The sequence below is a fragment of the Bubalus kerabau genome, chromosome 8 (assembly GCF_029407905.1).
Source record: "Bubalus kerabau isolate K-KA32 ecotype Philippines breed swamp buffalo chromosome 8, PCC_UOA_SB_1v2, whole genome shotgun sequence".
NCBI classification, from domain to species: Eukaryota; Metazoa; Chordata; class Mammalia; order Artiodactyla; family Bovidae; genus Bubalus; species Bubalus kerabau.
This window is the reverse complement of record NC_073631.1, coordinates 34,950,109-34,969,259: the sequence shown is the minus strand read 5'-3', so window position 1 is coordinate 34,969,259 and position 19,151 is coordinate 34,950,109. Positions and strand designations below refer to the sequence as shown.

The window sequence follows — 19,151 nt, the reverse complement described above, 5'->3', positions numbered from 1 at the left end:
CCCCCCACCCCCTCGTTGCGTTTCCGTCCCCGCCAACCCCTGGAAAGGTGCTCGCGGTTTGCCGAGGTTACACTTCTGTCATCGAAGCCACAAGGCGAGTTCGGAATTGTGACTCTTTGGCTTTGTTTGATTACCTATTTTTAAAAATCGAGTCTTTAAAACTCGGGTAAATAGAGCTGAGGGATTGCCTAGTTAGCACCCCCACTCCAATCACATTAAAAAAAAAAAAAAAATCAATACTCCTCCCGCCCCCTCTCCCCTCCTGGAGGATCCGCCCCGACCAGATAACCCTTTCTAAACTCTGTGATGACCATCAGCTCCCCCAGCCGCGCTTCCCTCCGCGACCCCGGCTGCGGCTTCTTTAGCATTTTCCGCCCCTCTTTCTCCGCCCCTGCGCAGGGTCCTTCGCCCAATCTCGTTACCCCTCCCCCTCTTCCTCCTCTTGCTAGCTTTTTTTTTTTTTTTTCCTGCGAAACCCACTGAAATTGAGGCGCTGGGATTCCTCACGTGAGACGTTGATTTGTAGTTTGAACACGTGGCTCATTCAAAAAGCCGGACACTAGGAGCGGATTTTTTCCGCCTCCTGCGCCTTCCTCCCCTCCACCCCTTCTCCCCTCCCTCCTGCCAGTCACCCTTCTGGTTTTTTTTTTTTTTTTTTTTTTTATGGGGAGGCGGCGCTTGCCCTCTCGTAGTGTGATATTTTCACAGTCCGTCGGTCGATGCCAGAGGGTTTGGGGAGGAAAAGACAAAAAGTAGTTTCCCCCCTCCTTTCTCTCCTCCTTTTTCTCGCTAATCCCGCCTCCTCCTCCGAGTTAGGAAGACTCTTGGATGCGTTTGGGTTGTCGCTAGGGTTTTTCTTTTTTCTTTTAATACCTAGAAAAGGAAAAAACAGGAACCCTCGGATCTGATTTTTTTCGCTTCTCGTTCCTGTCCTTGGTTCTTACTGTGTTTGTGTATTTTAACGGCGAGAAGAGGAGGGGAACTCGCCGGATCCATCCATCGCTGTGGGTGGTTTTAATTTTTCGTTTTTCTCCTAATTTTTTTTTTTAAAAGCAACAACCACTCTTCACAATGAACAAACTGTATATCGGAAACCTCAGCGAGAACGCCGTCCCCTCGGACCTAGAAAGTGTCTTCAAGGACGCCAAGATCCCGGTGTCGGGACCCTTCCTGGTGAAGACGGGCTACGCGTTCGTGGACTGTCCGGACGACAGCTGGGCCCTCAAGGCCATCGAGGCGCTTTCAGGTGGGCCCCGGGCCGGGCCTGCCGGGGTCGGGCCCGCGACAGCCCACACCGTGCTGTCCGCACCGGGCCCCGGCCTGGGCGGGTGCGGGTGCGCCTGCGGAGAGCAGCCGAGGCCCGGGCGCCCGCACGCGCGGGTCGGGGCCCTTCCCCCAGTCGGGGCGCCTACCGGGCCCCGCGGCTCCCCTCCCCCGCCCGGATTTGCGGGCGGAGGGCGAGCGCGCTGTCCAGAAAACCCCGTCTCGGGCTTGGAGGGGAGCGGGGGCACCGTGCGGCGCCGGGGACCGGGGTTGGGGTGCTGGAGCGGGGAGGGGGGAAGCTCGCCCTGCGCGCCGCCCGGGCCCAGGCGCGTGCTCCAGGCTCCGGCACGCCGGGCCTTGGGGGCCGGGAACGAACGCCCGATTCTCGTTCCTTTCTTACCCTCTGTGTGTGTGTGTGTATGGGGCGGGGGGGTTCTGGCGGTGGACTCGCTGTCTCCTCTCGCCCCCAGAGCTGGGCCGAGGGAGAACTCCAAAGTGGCCTGGACCTCGCTGCCTAGCGAGGCCGCGGGCTGGTGCCGCGCACGGGCGGCCCCGCGCTCCCCTCGACCCTGCGGGGAGGCGGGCGAGGGCAACCCCCGGGTTCTGGGCTCCATCTTCCCGGGTCTGACGAGCTACGGGGAGGTGGGCGCGGGCGACCAGGGGTCGCCTGGGAGCCCGTCCCCCTGCGGGGCCGGGTTTCGGGCCGCGGCCTCCGGGGCTGGTCGGGCGCGCGCGGGGGAAGGATGCGCTCGGGTCCCGCTCAGAGCCGCGTGCCTTTCGGGGTGGCGGACGCCGTCCCTCGCGCGTGGTTCCGCTGGTGCCCAGCTGCGCCTCTGGACGTTCGCTCTCTCGGCGCCTGCCCGGCAGTCCTTAAGCCTTTCCCGCCACTCACTGCCCGTTCCCGGCGGGCCTGGGCCGAAACCCCCGGGAGAAGGGCCTAGGCGCCCCCAGCTGAGGAAAGCCCACGCAGCCCTTTGCCCCGAGTTTGTCTGCTAGGGTCTCGGGGGACGCGGGCGGGGAAGGCCGAGGGGGGCGGGGAGACTGTCACCGACCTCTGCCCATTGATTCCTCTTTTCCCACCCGCGCGGGGCCGCTTTCTGTCTCGGCCTCGAGCCGCTCGGGGTCTGAGAAGGCCCAGAGAGCCGCTCAACTCGGCCAACTGTCCTGCACCTCTTGTGTGTCCGCAGGTAAAGTGGAACTGCACGGAAAACTCATAGAAGTTGAGCACTCGGTCCCCAAAAGGCAGAGGTGAGCTTGCTTAGCATGTTCTCATTGATTCCCTTCTCGGCCATTGGGAGGAGAGAACACAGCTGAAAACAACTTTTCCACTTATTGGGGTTGCTGTGTGGCTTGGCGTTTCTCGTTTTCTTTTGCATTTATGTTTCTGGCAGGTGTGTGTGTGTGCACACTGCTCTGTAGGAATAGACAGCTCGTCTGTGGCCCTGCCACCGGATTGTTTATACTGGTATATAAAGTCGCTTAAGGAAGCTCTTTCAGTTAAATGTTCTCCGGCAGAGAACAGGTCAGGTTGGTGCAACAGAAAATCAAGAGTCTCCGAGGGCAGTTTCTGGGCATCCGTGGGAATTGGGAAGCAGTGGGTGACCGCCCCCCCCCCCCCCCCCCTTAAACCATAGGAGAGGCGAAAGCAGCAGCGGCCGCGCGCGGGTGTGGCGTGCCTTTCCCTTCTCTGTCCCACGGTGGCGGGCAAGAGTCTTGGGGGGCCGTCCGCGCATCTGAGGGGAGAGGAATTTGCCTTTACCCTGGGAGCTCCCCGTGAGGGAACGCCTGGGTTTCTCCTGCCCAAAAGCGCCTTTCAGTTCCTGCAGAGTAGGACGGTTTTCTGCAAACCCGCCTTTGTCTCCCGGCCTCCCCCCTACCCTGCTCCTCAATTTTAAAAATATTTGGCTTGTAGATAAACCACCAAGAGATGGAGAAGGTTGAAGATTTTTGCTTCCTCAACAAGGGGGGGGGCGGGGGTTGCACTTTTTGGAAAGCATGTGTAGTGTGTCAGTTTACAAAGCGTTTGGAGACTTTTGTCCCTGGACTATTTTGGAGAAATGGCTCCTTTCTCCCGAGCAGGCCAGATCCCGGCTCTCTAACTCCGGCTGGAAAGGCCCTGCTTCCTCCCAGTGGGTACTGGGGTTGGCCTGTGCCTTGCTGGCTTCTGTCCAGTGGGGTTAGGGGTTCTGCCTTCCCCCATCCCCCACTCCCGACCCGTGACCCAGCGGAAAACTGGAAGTTAATTTCAACTAGAGCTGCCGGAGGGGGAGCAGCATCTGGTTAGGTATTGGTGAGAGTGTTTATGCTGGAGGGCTGAAAGGGTTTGATATGCATTTCCCTGGTGCTTGACTTGGAGAATTGGCTACCCAATAGGTCAATCTTAAGCCTGTTTGTAGATGGAGTTTTCTTCCAGGTAAATAATTTCCACCAACTGTGTTTTTGTTTACGAGCTTGTGGGATTCTTGCGGATTTCTCTTCATGTACTATACTTAATTTTCGTTAGGATTAGTTGGGAAGTGATTTAGTTCTAGCTGGGAATTTTGGTAGTGGTCAAATTATTTTATATAGCAGAATGGAATTTTAAAAGCATCTAAAACAATACAATGTGTACTGAAAACTCTAAATTGATCTCAGTTTAATATCAGTTGAAAAATTAAAAGTGATAGTCTGCATTGTTTCCTTACTGGAAAAAAATGTAAGCATATTCTGCGAATTCTAATTGGTTTTTGTTTAGCCGCTGTGTCTTATTAATTTTCTTCAACTGTTGAATAAGAAATAGGCAAATAGTTGTGTTGAAGAACTGACATTTTAACATTCAGGAGTTGCTAAATTTAAACTTTAAATGTATTGACCTGCCTGTGAATGCAATTAGTTTGTCTTATTCTCCTGATTTTTCTTCTCTAACCTTGTGTGAGTTTGTTCCTCATGTGCAGGGAATTAAAAACATTGTCTGGTAATAGACTGCTTTTATTCTTAAAGGCTTTTGCCCAACCTAAAAACATACTTAGCAGCCTCTGTCATAAAGTAACAAGTAACTATTGAAGAAAGCACATAAAGTAAAATGTTACTAGTGGCAGCAAGTATTAAACTGGAGAAGCTTCCACTGATGAACTTGGTAGATTAAATTTTCTAGCTGATTTTCATTAGTCATTGAAATGTTCAGGATTTTGAACCATACAGTGTTACTAGCAAAGTAAATAGGAGTGAGTACATTAGAGACAACGTTTTTTTTTTTTTTACTGATTTATTAAGAGAGCCGTCAAGGAAGCCCTTTGCTTGTATTGAAGTGGTTAAAACCAATAATGGAGCTTGATTTTTCTGCCCAGGGAGATTTGCTGGAAACCTCTATTACAATTTGGATTTAACTGACCCTTGAAACGGTTTTGCAGTTTTCCTTATCTGGACTGTTCTACTGTCTGAATAGGCTTTGGAAGAGAGCAGAGAAGGCACCTTGGTGATCCACATATCCAGCACCTAGAGGGTGGTCAGGTGGTATTGATAAGAGTGACTTGAATACTGAAGCCCAGTTCTTGCTGGTGAGCCTGCTGGGCTTCTGGGTGGAGTTCTTTGTGCTTAGCAGTCATTGCATTCCATCCCATCATCATGTGGGCATCTGAGGCAGGCACACCCACATGTGCAACAGTGACCTTTATACCTGCTGTGCAAGGCATGTTGGGAGCCCTAGGCTGAAGAATGCTTATGGCAGCACTCTGAGATGGATGAATGGGCTTGTACCAGCTAAATAGGGGAGCAGGCCAATGGGTGATGTGATGTGACGTGTGGTAGGCTGGCCAAAATTCTGACGGGGAGCAGAGGTGGGCGGACCCTTGCTGGAAGGGGCCTTGCAGAGTTTGGTTCAGACCAAGCTTAGTTCCTGATTACTGAAGTCTCAAGGGAATGTGGAAGGAATGTTGCTTTTCTGGATTCAGATACCCCTCAGTTGGGGGAGATTATAGCAGTGCTTCAGTTTGAGATCCTCTGCATTCAGAATGAAGAGAACATTGCATAGAGTACCTGTGATAGTATTGCACTTTTTTTTTTTTCCAAATGTGATAGATACAACACAGGACAACTTGGCTTCACTCTGGAGGTATAAACTTTAAAAAAATTTCCCTCCCTACCCCTGGGGGAAAAGGTGGGTGTGAAAATTGTCGTGGCTTTGGAAGGCCATAGCTGACTTTGGGTTGGAAGAGTCACTGGTGTCTTGTGGTACCTTGTATGTGCCCCTATATATTTATGTAAATAGCACTGATTTCCTTTTGTTATGTTGTGGGCTGTTGGGCATGGGAGAGGGAACAAGAAAGTCGCTGACACTGGGGAACTTAGAGGATGGTGGTTTGTTTTCCACTACTTTTAAATTACGAAAATTGTCACATTTTCCAACTTTTTCTAGCTTAAACTTCCTCATGCTTTAGCTGTTAACCTTGATTAAAATTGTATGTAGCCAAAACCATATTGAATAAAAGAGAAAAAATAGTGGGATATTATAGTTAATATTTTTCCAGGAAGGATCTGTTAAAATAAATAGTGGTGCCTAAGCTCAAGTATCTTTGTTTTTTGCTTCCTTGCAATAATTTTTAAAGAAAGGAAATTAAATGGATAACTTATTTCAATATCAGAATCTTGTGTTTAGCATATAAATGGGATAGAGCATGTATAAAATTACTGGGGTTTTAAATATATCTTACTTTAAATGGCTACGTAAAAGCTAGTGCTGCATTTTATATAAAAGTGGTTAAGTATAGACTAGGATGGTGCCAGGGTAGCCATATGCCAGTTAACCAGGGCATAAGACCCTAGTGTCTCAGGACATTAAAAGCTGTTTTTAATGGTAAATATTTTAACAGGATATGCCCCAATGTGTTTTAACAGGAATGCTCCTGGGTTATCAGTGGTGGTCCAGGTGAATCTTGTGCATTAGGGAAATTTCTCACACATTCGTAGACCTAAGGTTCTGAATGTTAGGAAACTTTTGTGGCTAGTAAAGGTTATCTTTGCAATGCAGGGTTTAAGATCAGTAATGCATGACTGCTTAAGTGGTTGTAGCCAATGAGATTTTTCTTGATTTCATGTTTTCTCAGTACAGTTTGATAAAGTTAGGAAGATTTCTTGCTTTTCTTTCTCACTTTATTAGATTTTTATTTTTATTTTTTTCGGGTTTTATTATTAGATTTTTAAAAAAATTTTTGATAAGTAGCTTCTGTGTGTCTGTCCATGATAACAAGGAAGACGTTATGAAAACATGACATGTGCCTGGAGCCAGTGGGAACTGAGAATCTTGGCTTCTGTTTCTGGCTTCCTTTTGATTTGTGGGATGACTTACATTCTCTGTTCATGCCAAACGCCATTATAATAAATTAACAAGGGGCATGCTTTGTTCAGAGTTTTGAGTTCTGCTTGAAATGAGTGAGTTACCAGCTAAGATTTAAAGGTGTATTTTGGAATTACAGAGAGATGGGCTTTCCCCTGTAAGGAGCTTGCATTTCTTTTCTGTAGTATGGCCGCTTAGTTGCTTTTGCACCTGTACCTCGTTTGGGCAGTCAGCATGAGGGACACGGTCTTCATCATACTTTGAAAGGCTTTTGTGAGTCACACCACTGCAGTTCATGTGTTGTTGTAGGTCTGGGATTCCATATTAAAGTGAAGCTGTTGAGCCACCTTGATGTATATTTTGAAGCAGCTCCATTTTAACATTCTTGAACAGCATTCAGACAGCAACTATTCCAGCAGTAATTTTGATAAGTGTGAATTATCCATTCAGGAACACTGGTAGTTAGTTGGTTTGGTCTGGGAGGAAAGAGAATCTACTATTTTTAGTGGAGGTTCCTTTATCAGCTGTTGATTCTGATTCAGGCTTGTAGAGTCATAAGACAGGAGGTGGCAGTGTGGGAGCAATGACCAAGGGATAGAATTGGCATTTTTAGTTAGGATCTCTGCCCCATAAATCTGATGTTTACTAGTGGGCTTTGACTGTGGAGTTTTGTTTGGAAGCTGGTTGCAAACATAGTTTTCAGTGCTATGTTAAAACTGTGTATTTTATCATGGTCTGAAATTGCTGTTTGGTAAGTGTTCGGTATTGGTAAATACACACAGTTAAAATACCAATATAGTATGTGAATTTTGTTGACCTGAAAGGGAATCTATAGTACATAAATTATGTGTTTTAGAGAATTATGCCGAGACTATTTAACTTGCTTAAGAAATGGTTTGAAATTAGAGACGTATTATTTGAGGAATCTAGTGTAAGTCTAAGAACCCGCTTGCCCCAGTTCAGGAGATACGAGAGATGTGAGTTAGATCCCTGGGTCAGGACGATCCCCTGGAGAAGAGTAAGTTGCTGTTGTCTTGAGCCACCAGTTTTCAGGGTATTTTACTGTGCTTCTCTGTGATCATATGGGTCTGCTAGGTGGTTAGTTCTGTTCCACTTGGTATCATTTTGGGTCATTTACTAAGCTGGGCTAAAAGGTCCAAGAAGACTCCACTCACATGTCTGGCCTCTTGGTGCTTGTCCAGGTCATCTTTCACCATATGGTATCTTGTTACTCAATAGTGGCCCCTGGCTGGTTACCCCTAGTGAAAGCAGAAGCTGCTGGGCCTTTTGAAGGCTAGGTGCAGAATTGGCACATTATTGCTTTTAATTTCATTCTGTTGATTAAGGCAGGCCATGAGGCCAGCACAGGTTCCAGGGGAATGTGGAAAGAAGTTAATGGTAGAATTGCATGCATGTTCAGAGAGGAGGAATTGGTGGTTGCAATCTGTATAGTTCTTCCACAAGTTGAAGGATCCACAAGCATCCCACATGCATTTTGGCTTGAAAATGCTTAGAACGTAAAATATCTGAAAATTGTATTTAGCTCTAGGAATGGGGAGCCAGTCGACTTGTAATGTCTTAGCAAGAGAGGATGGTGTTAGCTCAGAGGTGATGAATAGTGGTCAGTCTCGGTTTATTTCGAGCGAACAGTTAGTAGGATTTACTGATGGGTTAAATGAGGGGTGTTTGAAGAGAGAAGGATGACAAGGTTTTTTGGCCAGAACAATTGGGTGGAAGGTGGTTGCCATTTTCCCAAATAGAGGGTATTGTGTGACAAATAGGTTCTTGGGTGGAAATTAGGAACTTTACTTTTTGGCATATTATGTTTCTAATTCATATTAGAAATTTGAAATGATGAAGCTGAGTAGATATTAATAGTTGGATATATTGGTCTGGAGCCCAAGAGAAGGTGGGAAGTACAGGTGAAAAATTAGAGGCTTTGTTAGCTTATGATATTGAAGTCACGGAATTGGACAAGGTCATCAAGGAAATAAGTGTGGAACTCTTGAAAAAAGGGGCTAGCAGAGAAGAGTGAAGGAGGCCAGTGATTAGTGGAAATCAAGCACAGTAAACTGTTTCTGAGAGAGAAGTGAGGAAAGCCTGTGGAGAAGGAGCGTTTAATCCACTGTGTAGAATATCTCTGAACGAGTGTGCTTTAGATGGATGAGTAAGTGACTGAGGGTGGTGTTAAGTCTCAGCCTTCTGGCTGTGCTGTAAATAAATGTAGAGTGATTTATGAATTTTGGAGCAACCTGAAATACAGCCTCTCTTCCAGAATTCATGTATTAGGCTCTTTTTTCATTTTTTTTTTAATGTTCTGAAAACATCTAGAAGCATATTCTATTTATAAGTTGCTAGAGATGGAAGAGGCTCGTACGTTTAGTAGATCCTCCTCTTGCTCAGTGGACAAGATGTTGGTGACAGTTGACCTACCCTCTGGCATCTGTTTTGACACTTCGGGTGACTGTGAGCTCGCCTTCTCAAAGACAACCCCTTCTGCTTTTTATTAGTACACATTTGGTTCCAAAACAGTGCAGACAAAGTCCAGTGCTTCCATGTGCTTGTCTAAATACTTGATTAAAGACAATGTTGGAAACTAATGGTCACAATATTTATGAATATTATGGGCTAGGTTTAAAATATTTCAATCACTTTGTCATTTTAGTATACTAGAATAAGTAAAACATTCCGTGTATTTTATTCATAACAGTGAAGTTGTAAGAAATGTAAGAAACCCTTGAAGTACCCTAAATTCCCTCATTTTTGCATATTAAAAAATCTGGTCCTTGGTAAAGTAGCCGCCTCCTCAAATTATGAATTCCGTCTTTGGCCACAGAAGTCACCGAAACAAGGTGATGTGTTAGAGTAGTTGGTTTTGAGACAGGTGGCTTGGTGTGAATAACTCTTCTGAAGACTTTCTTTGTCTATGCAAGTCCTTTGGTTATAGAATACTGCTTTCAGAATGTGTTAAACACCTACTATTTTAAGAGAGGAAAACTAATAAAAATGAGATAGCACAATAGGGTCCCCCCGCCCCCAGTGGTATTTGCCTTAAGCCCTGGGAGAAGAAATGACTTGCCCAGGACACTGATTAGTGGAACCCATTTCCAAACTGTGACTCTACCCTGTCTTCATTCCTCCCGTTTAAAGTTGTCAAATCCTCAAAAGTAGCTTACACAGCAGCCTGATCATGTTTGCAGTGGCAAGTCAGAGCAGACACTGTTTCTTGGTGTCTCTGAAGAAAAAAGAAATCTTGTTTGGCTTCTTCGAGGGGTTGATTTTCTTGTCTTGGAAAAGGACAGATACAGCTAGTCTGGATCCGGGCTTACTACAGAGTAAAAATATCCGGACATCCTGTTTTAAGATAGAAAATGAGACTACTTTTTCCGTGAAACTTTTTTTTTTTTTTTTTTTTAAGCAGCTTCATGTTTGTATAAATGAACGGCATGGAAGTTGGAGGGGGCCTAAGGAGATAAGAGAGTGGAACAGAGGGTGTGAAGAGGTCGATGCTGTGGCTTTGTCCCAGGCAGGTGGTTGTGGCTTACAGCATGTGTTGCAGATGACAAGGATGTAGAGGTGTCCTGGGTGGAGTGCATGGCGCCTGGTTGTCCCAGTTTGTCACCAAGTTTAGAAGGATCCTGCCTCGAGGGAAACGTCTCTTAAACTTAGAATATTAAAGATTAAGAAAGAGTAGGAGGGAGAAGTAATGCTGAAACCTCTTGATGTAGAGTCCTGATGCCTGCCTCACATCGTCTTGTTGAATAGAAGGGTGTAGCCAGAAAAATGTTACATCTGAGTTTGAATCTCATCTCTGCTTTTTGAATTCATGATGTTAAATGTCTAAGGATGAGAAAATGAAATCTGGGAGGTCAGTGTGGAAAAGAAGCCTTATAGAGCCCTGGGGAGGTGTATAAAGCATCACCCAGTAATCACTCCCATATCAGCTGTTGTGTTTCTCCTTGATGTTGAAATGTGAAGGCTGGATGTATATTATTTGATGGTAATAACAGATATAAAAAATTTTTTTCTTCTGGGACGTGTGCTTATAAAAGTAGAAATCTTTGGGTGGTGTCTTTTGTGTTTTTATGTTCATTGAGCATGAATTACTTTTTTTAAAAAGGTATAACCTAGGATCGATAGAGTACATAAATATTAAATAAACATCTTGATACATTCTTACAAATGTGTACACTTCAATTAATTTGAAATGTATGAATTATGAAAATGTGAAAATACTTTTTCTTTAATCCTCCCCATTCCCATGCATTTCCCAGGTCTTACATTTGGTAACTTAGTATATTATTTTTCAGAAATTCTCCTATGCGTGTATCCACAAAACACTTTTTAGTAATCCAATCATACTGGTTTTTTTTTTTGCTTTTACTGAGTAATGTATCCTGAAGAAACTTCAGTGTAGGTACAAATAGTTAACTCTCCTTGAACTAGCAGTTACATCAATTTGCTTAGGAGTGCAACAAATTAAATGTTCTTTTCATAGTGATTTCAGTTGACCATGAGTGTATGTATGTCATAGGACTCTTGGATATTCTTTTTACTTAAATATTTTTATAAGGTAAATTCTTAGACTGGAAATTGCTGTCAAAAGACATGCACATTTCAATTTGGAAGTACTCTACTGAAAACACTAAATTTGTTATGTAGAGTGAAGTAAACCAGAAAGAGAAAAATATCATATATTAACGCATATATATGGAATCTAGAAAAATGGAATAGAGATAAAGATGTACAGAATGGACTTGTGGACATGGGGATAGAGAGTGGAACAAATAGAGAGAGAAGCATTGACATCTATATGTTATGATGTAAAATAGTGGGAAGTTGCTGTATAACACAGGGTGCTCAGCTGGGTGCTTTTTGATGACCTAGATGGTCCGGATGAGGGGGCGTAAGGGAGGGGACATATGTTTATGACTGATTCACGTTACTGTACAGCAGAAACCAACACAACATTGTAAAGCAGTTATCCTCCAGTTAAAAAATTCAAAACACTAAATTTACTGATTGATACGGTTAGTCATAATTGGACAACCAAGGAGCTGTTCGAAATGAATTGGGTAGAGAGACTATTGGTCAGAGCTCAAGCATGGAGGGCTGTGTCATTTTAGGAACAGCCTTATTCTTTCTACATGGATGTTGTGCCGACTCTGACAAGTCTAGGTCCTGATTCATTTGTGTCCCTTGCATGTAAAAATTAAGTCAGAGCTATAAAGATTAAATTCTGATAACTGGAACTTCCCTTGCGGTCCAGTGGTTAAGACTCCATGCTTAGGATGCAGGGGGCATGGATTCAGTCCCTGGTCAAGGAACTAAGATCCCACATGCTGACTGGCATGCTTCCTCCGCCCACGCCCCGAAGCCCCAAATCTGCTAACTTAGAGTTTGATTACCTGGGGTTTATGTTCTTTTAGCAACTTGAATTTTGGATCTTACCCCAGAAACTTAACAATATCTTTTTGCAGTCGGAGCTTTACTAAGTAATATTTTGAGGAGAAATTTGATTGAAAATTAGTTTTCAAAACAAAGTTTTACTCCTCTTACCACTTGAGCTAGCCAGGTGGGTACTGGAGAGCTTATTTAAGAGAACCTATGACGATGTTAAAACTGTTGGAGCTGTGACTGAGTTTTTTCTAGTGATCCCCAAATGCTGATTTTTTTTTTTTTAAGTCAGCTGTTCTTGCAAAAATGGAGAAGCTCTTGCTTTTCTTTGGAGAGATAAGTGAGGTTGAACATTTTAATTTCTCTGTTTTGTGGTCTGCAGTTTACCTATTGCTGCAGTTTTTTGAGTTTCAGAAATGGATTCATTCCTTATGGCTTAATAAAAATTCTTAATTTAACTAGCATAGATGGAGCACCTGTGCTGGTAGACCTCTCCATGCTAGATTTCAGGGGTTAGAAAGAAGAACACATTTCTTTTTCTGAAGAAAAGTACATGGAGTATAGTGACTTGCACTTTGTTCTGCTTCAATTCCTCAGTGATATTTTTGTCTTAACACTAACAGTGGCTTACTGTGCCAATGATCCCAGAGGTGGATTAATATCTCTACAGGTAGAGAAGTTGTAAATACACCATAGGGTATGTATGGGATACCCCAGAAACATAGGGGGGTCGTTGGCCTTAGCTGAGTGCTGGTGCAGCCAGCCAGAGAGAGGTTCAGAGAGCAAGACATGTGAAGGCAATTGAAGCTGTGTGCGGTGGGGATGGCAGAGCAGAAGGGAAACAGAAGCCAAGGCATGGAGGTGCGAAATACCCTGGTGTGTGTGGGGGCATGGCAAGCTGTTTGGAATTAGAGAGACCCGAGTGTGAGGCAGGATGTTGGTGAAGGCTGAGCCCAGAGGGGCAGCGAGAGCAGCCGGTGTGCTTTAGGAGTTCTGATTCTTTGTGTGTTTAACTTCAGGGGCTCACTCACTCCAGTTGATGTCGGTTAGCAGATGGTTATTTGGGATCATCTCATGCAAGACTTGGTGCTTGGGGTTAGTTTTGGGATCTGCTCACCAGAGATTATGTTGAACTGCTTTTACTTTATAAGTGCTTCCTGGAAACAGCTGTTCCCCAAATCATTCCATGGGCATGGAGCTGTTCCCAGCCCTCTGACTAGGATTTGGGTAAATCGTGAGAGGACTAAGAACGCTATAGTAAGGCTGACTGAGCCTTAGCTGCTTTTTTTTTTTTTTAAGGTTGAGTGAAGAACCTACCCGTCAATGCAGGAAACGTGGGTTTGATCCCCAGGTCAGGAAGATTCCCCTGGAAGAGGGCGTGGCAACCCACTCCGGTATTTTTGCCTGGAGAGTCCCATGGACAGAGGAGCCTGGCAGGCTCCAGTCCATGGGATCACAAAGAGTCAGATATGACTGAAGAGACTTAGCACATGATAGTCATAGTTTTAATCAGTGGTGATGATTAAAGCACCTAGTATTTGATTTTTATTATGACATCTCAAATGATGTAATGAACCTTTGAAGAAAAATGAGACCCTTCAATGTGCATGTGCTATTAACTGAGCAGAATTAGAGGCAGCAGTGCACACTGTTGGGAGGATCAGTGATCTCTTGCTTGGAATCAGACAAACATCAGTTGGAATCCTTGCTCAGCTCTGTGTTCCCTGGCAAACTGATGCTACTCTGGACTTCTCAGTATATCTGTTCAGTCCAGTCACTCACTTGTGTCCAACTTCTGGCGACCCCGTGGACTGCAGCACACCAGGCTTCCCTGTCTATCACCATCTCCCCGAGCTTTGCTCAAACTTATGTCCATCAAGTTGGTGATGCCATCCAACCATCTCATCCTCTGTTGTCCATTTCTCCTCCTGCCTTTTTATCTGTAAATAGGAGCAATAAGCTTACTGTACAAGTTTATCTGTAAATAGGAGCAATAAACCTTATTGCAGAAGGTTGTTGGGAATTAAATCATAATGTTTGGAAAGGACTTCATCGAGTATCTGACACAAGTAGTATAGTTTCATATTAGTAAGCTTGTGTATTTATAAGTGGTGATTGAAAATAAGAGATGAGTGTATCTATTTCTGTGTAATCCCATACTTTGCTACTGATACATGGAAATGTTTGACACTTCTTTGTAGAGCATGAGTAATGCATTGTGGATGTTAAGAGTTTGTACTTTAGGTCTAGATGTGTATATCTTGGGATCCCTAAGATGTTTTAGTTAGGAAACTATCTTAAGAGAGATCATATTTTTTAAAAAGACCAGGAGATAAACTCCTGTTAATTTGAAAAAGGTAGGCAACATATGACAAAAATGTATACAGGATAAGCAGCAGTTCAGAAAGGGATCCCTGAAAGGCTCATCTACTTAGTAAAAGATATCCTCTCTTGCTCATCATTAGGGAAATGCCAGTTGTAATGCCATTTTCCCCCATCAAGTTAGGAAAATGAACAAGATTAATAATAACTGGTATTGGCAAGAGTGTGTAGGTATGGGCATTCATACAGCAAAGACTTCTTGGCATGCTATTTGGGAGTATCTGTTAGAACTGAAATGTGACTGAAAGGTATCATGGGATACAACCTAGTCTTCATAGTTGTGTGGCCTGTAAGTATAGTTGTAATGAACAGTATTGTAAAGGAGCTCAAATCGCTAGGCAGGACTTGGGAAGAAGGTCTTTGGGTAGAAGTCTAAAGTATGTGCAGATAGACTTTCAGGTTTTATTATTTTACTTACTACATTTTAATAGGTATTATCAGATAATCTGAAACTTCCACTGTTGTCTACTTTCCAAGCAGAGAAGATTCTTAGCCTTAATTTGGCTGTCTGGGATATTTTGCTCATATATTTGCTCATATTTACTCATTTTCGAGCTTTAGGTTTTTGAAAAGGAGGACGAGAACCAAGAACTGCTTTTCTTTCTTCAAAGCACTTTGAAGTAATGTTAAACAGTTTTTAACTGCTGCTGCTGCTGCTGCTAAGTCGCTTCAGTCATGTCCAACTCTGTGCGACCCCATAGACAGCAGCCCACCAGGCTCCCCCATCCCTGGGATTCTCCAGGCAAGAACACTGGAGTGGGTTGCCATTTCCTTCTCCAGTGCATGAAAGGGAAAAGTGAAAGTGAAGTCGCTCAGTCGTGTCTGACTCTTAGCGACCCCATGGACTGCAGCCTACCAGGCTCCTCCGTCCATGGGATTTTCCAGGCAAGAGTACTGGAGTGGGGTGCCATTTAACTGTTAGGTCTTTGTTAAAAAGACATTTTTTTTCCTCCCCAGTATTGTTTAATAGAAAATTGGAAATGTCCTCTCAAAGAAAATGTACCATACTCTAACAAATTATACTGTGGTATATTTCTTAGCATTTACGAAGAGTGATATAAATTTAAATATGCTGACATGTGAAGAACAAACTGAAAAGCATGTATGGTATAGCTCTTAAAAGATAGATGTTTGGCAGTGGAGGGGTGGAACTTTCATAGGCACATTTGCATGAAAACACATGAAAAGGGCTAGAAGCTTACCCACCAAAAAGATTGGTTATCTTTGCAAATAAGAAGTGACTGAGGAGGAGAGAGGCTCATCTTTGGCTTTATTCTTCATTCTAATGGTCCTCAGACTTTTTGGTTTTGATTCTTTGATACTTAAAAACTGAGGCTCCTCAAAGAGCTTTTATTTTTTTTCTTGAAATATACTGTGTAGAGGGCTTCCCCAGGTGGCTCAGCAATAAAGAATCTGCCTGCGATGCGGGAGATGCCCGTTCCATCCCTGGGTGGGAAGATCCACTGGAGAAGGAATTGGCAACCCACTCCAGTATTCTTGCCTGGGAAATCCCATGGACAGAGGAGCCTGGTGGGTTACAGTTCTTAGAGTCTCAAACGGACTGAGCATGCACACACTGTATTAGAAATCAACTCAATACTGTTTTATATTACTTTAAATGAATAATACATAGTGTGTATATTGTAATATATGTTACTATAATAAACATAACAATAGATTTTTGTAACAAACTCATCCAAAGCCAAAATAAAAATTAGAAAAGTGGAATTGCTTTAAACATTTGAGGATTTCTTTAATGTTTGCCCTAATAGACAGCTGGACACTCATAACTACTTAAACATTCAATTTGTTGCAGTATATTGTTCTGATTGAAATATATGAAGAAAATCTAACTTCACATAGATAAACTCTTAGAAAAAGAAAGGACTATTTTAATAGTCTTTTTACATGATTATGGGTATTTTTGTTCCTGTACTAAAACTCTGCAAGTGGAATTTTTTAAAGGTTAGTTGCATTGTGGAACCTGAAATCATACCAGTAAATATTTTTTGTTCTTTCTTACATTAAAATCCATTGGTCTGTCTTGCATTTTGATCCTGAAGTATTGGGAAACTGTCGAAGCTCTAGGTGGTAGATAAGTCTACTGAAGTTCTGATTTTTACTTAATAGCTTAAAATTCAGTCATGGGCAACAAATGCTATTAGTTTTTCTTGAAGTATCTGGCTGGTTTTGTTCTCTTTTGAGAAAATGTCTATCAGACACTCAATTTTTAATAACCATGGTTGAAAACTGAAAGTGTTAGTTACTCAGTTGTGTCTGACTCTTTGCAACCTCATGGACTGTAGCCTGCCAGGCTCCTCTGTCCATGGGATTCTCCAGGCAAGAAGACTGGAGTAGGTTGCCATTCCCTTCTTCAGGGGATCTTCGTGACCTAGGGATCGAACCTGGGTCTCCTGCATTGTAGGCAGATTCTTTACCCTCTCAGCTACCAGAGAAGCTTAATAACCATTGTTAGTCTATTGTTATTTCAAGTAAAAGTGGTGCTCCATGAAAAAAATTGAGTGGTTCACTGTTAAACGGTGCTTTTTCTGCAGACAACCGTATTAGGTAGCCAAGTGCTTTCTGTGTATAGCCCTTCTCTTCACATAGGTTTTAACAGGATGTGTTCTCAAGGGTTACTTAAGAAAATTAATTTTTACTGCTTTATTAAGGACATTTAAAAATGAATCTCAGGGGTCTTCTCCAGCTGTCCAGTGCTTAAGATTGCCTTCCAATGCAGGGGTCAAGGCTTCGATCCCTGGTCTAGGAACTAAGATCTCACATGCTGCTTGGTGTGGCCAAAAATTAAAAAAAGAAACTTGTAATACTGCAAGTGCCTGTGATTACGACTACCACAGGTTGGTCCCATTGCCTTAATTCATGCTAAGGTGCCAGCAGTTTACCTACCACTGGTTTTGCACCATCAGGGCAAATGTCAACACGGTGAAAGAGGCAAATGACATCTTAGTGAAATAGTTTTGACTTCTTGGACCTCTTTGAAAATGTCTCCAGGACCCCCAGGAGTCTACCTGTTGTATATTGGGAATTGCTGCTCTACAGAGGAGTATGATGTTTGAAATTATTAGTATTAGGTATTCGTGTGAATATGTATTTACATCATAACACAACAGATGGCAAGAGAAAGTGAGGGTTTTATGCAGCTCCATGACATGTTAGCCTCAATAGGGAATTTTACCCAAATCAGTCTGTGAAAAACAAGAGTGAAAGAGAAAAAAGATGGAAAAAAATACAAGAAACTAAATATGAAAAGAAATGAAATTAAAAGACGCTTACTCCTTGGAAGGAAAGTTATGACCAACCTAGATAGCATATTCAAAAGCAGAGACGTTACTTTGCCAACAAAGGTTCGTCTAGTCAAGGCTATGGTTTTTCCTGTGGTCATGTATGGATGCGAGAGTTGGACTGTGAAGAAGGCTGAGCACCAAAGAATTGATGCTTTTGAACTGTGGTGTTGGAGAAGACGCTTGAGAGTCCCTTGGACTGCAAGGAGATCCAGCCAGTCCATTCTGAAGGAGATCAGCCCTGGGATTTCTTTGGAAGGAATGATGCTAAAGCTGAAACTCCAGTACTTTGGCCAGCTCATGCGAAGAGTTGACTCATTGGAAAAGACTCTGATGCTGGGAGGGACTGGGGACAGGAGGAGAAGGGGACGACAGAGGACGAGATGGCTGGATGGCATCACTGACTCGATGGACGTGAGTCTGGGTGAACTCCGGGAGTTGGTGATGGACAGGGAGGCCTGGCGTGCTGCGATTCATGGGGTCACAAAGAGTCTGACACGACTGAGCGACTGATCTGATCTGATACAAGATAATGAAATAGTTAGGGAGCACTTAAGTGTGCATGAGCAAAATGAAGTGAGTGTGGACACTTGGGCAACCACAGTTCAGCTTTAAGTTCCTCAAACCAAAGTGAACCCTACATGGTGACTCCAAGTCTTGCCTGAGAAAACGAACAGCCTTCAGTATAACCTTTGGTTATTCCTAAAATGTTAAAGAGGCCTAACTTTTAGAATGAAAGAGCAACATCAGAGTTTCTTTTGGCAGTTGAGATGTTTTGAGGCTGGAAGCTTGTGGTGACTCGTATTTGTAAGGGTGACCAAGTGAAGAGTCGAGCCTCTGACACATTTCAGCCAGCTTTCCTTGCCCTTATATAAGTTAGTTAGTTTTAGAAAATAACTAATTTTGTTCATATCTCCAGAGAGGTAGTTTTCTTCTCTTAGGCAATGATTTTTTTTTTCTTTTCAAGAATTAAATACAACAAGAACCTTTCACAGTATTAATATTTCACAAGTCTTTCCATTTCTTTTATTGGCTTGAGAAACCTTGGTAGCTTGCTATCAAGCTCTCTTTCTCAAATGGCTTTGTGTTAGAGATCTTGACATTTTTTAAGTGATCAATTCAACAAAATTTGTTTCTTACCTGCCAGGTACTGCTTTAGTACTGCCAGGTACTGATTCTTGGGAGACAGAAGTGAGCAGAAGATAGTAACTTGCTCTCATGTAGTTTAGCGTCTAGGACTGCACTGCCCACGAGGGCAGCCACTGGCCACATGTGACTGTCAAACAGTCAAACAAAATGTGGCCTGTCCAAACTGAGATTATGTACGTGTGAAATATACACTGGATTTTGAAGACTTGGTTCAAAAAGAGAATATAAAATGTCTCATGGATAACTTTTATATTAATTTTACCTATTTTCTTTTTACTTGAGTGTGGTATTGAGGAATTGAATATTATTGCATAATATTATTGCATCTGTGGCTTGTTTTATGTTCT

At 43.4% G+C, this 19,151-nt stretch overlaps 1 protein-coding gene across 9 annotated transcripts in view; it reads left to right on the top strand.

The window, feature by feature from the left end:
- Positions 1-638: 638 nt before the first annotated feature.
- IGF2BP3 (insulin like growth factor 2 mRNA binding protein 3) overlaps positions 639-19,151 on the top strand; it is a 145,256-nt gene continuing 126,743 nt past the window's right edge. For 2 of the 9 annotated variants that reach the window (XM_055590009.1, XM_055590008.1), the window contains exons 1-2: positions 639-1,246; positions 2,451-2,511. In XM_055590009.1, the coding sequence (XP_055445984.1) occupies positions 1,072-1,246; positions 2,451-2,511 (236 nt within the window). In that variant the 5' untranslated portion in view covers positions 639-1,071. Of the gene's footprint in view, positions 1,247-2,450; positions 2,512-2,749; positions 2,786-3,644; positions 3,677-5,105; positions 5,354-19,151 lie in introns of those variants that run through there. The other 7 variants (XM_055590011.1, XM_055590010.1, XM_055590015.1 and 4 more) reach the window with 5 other exon arrangements.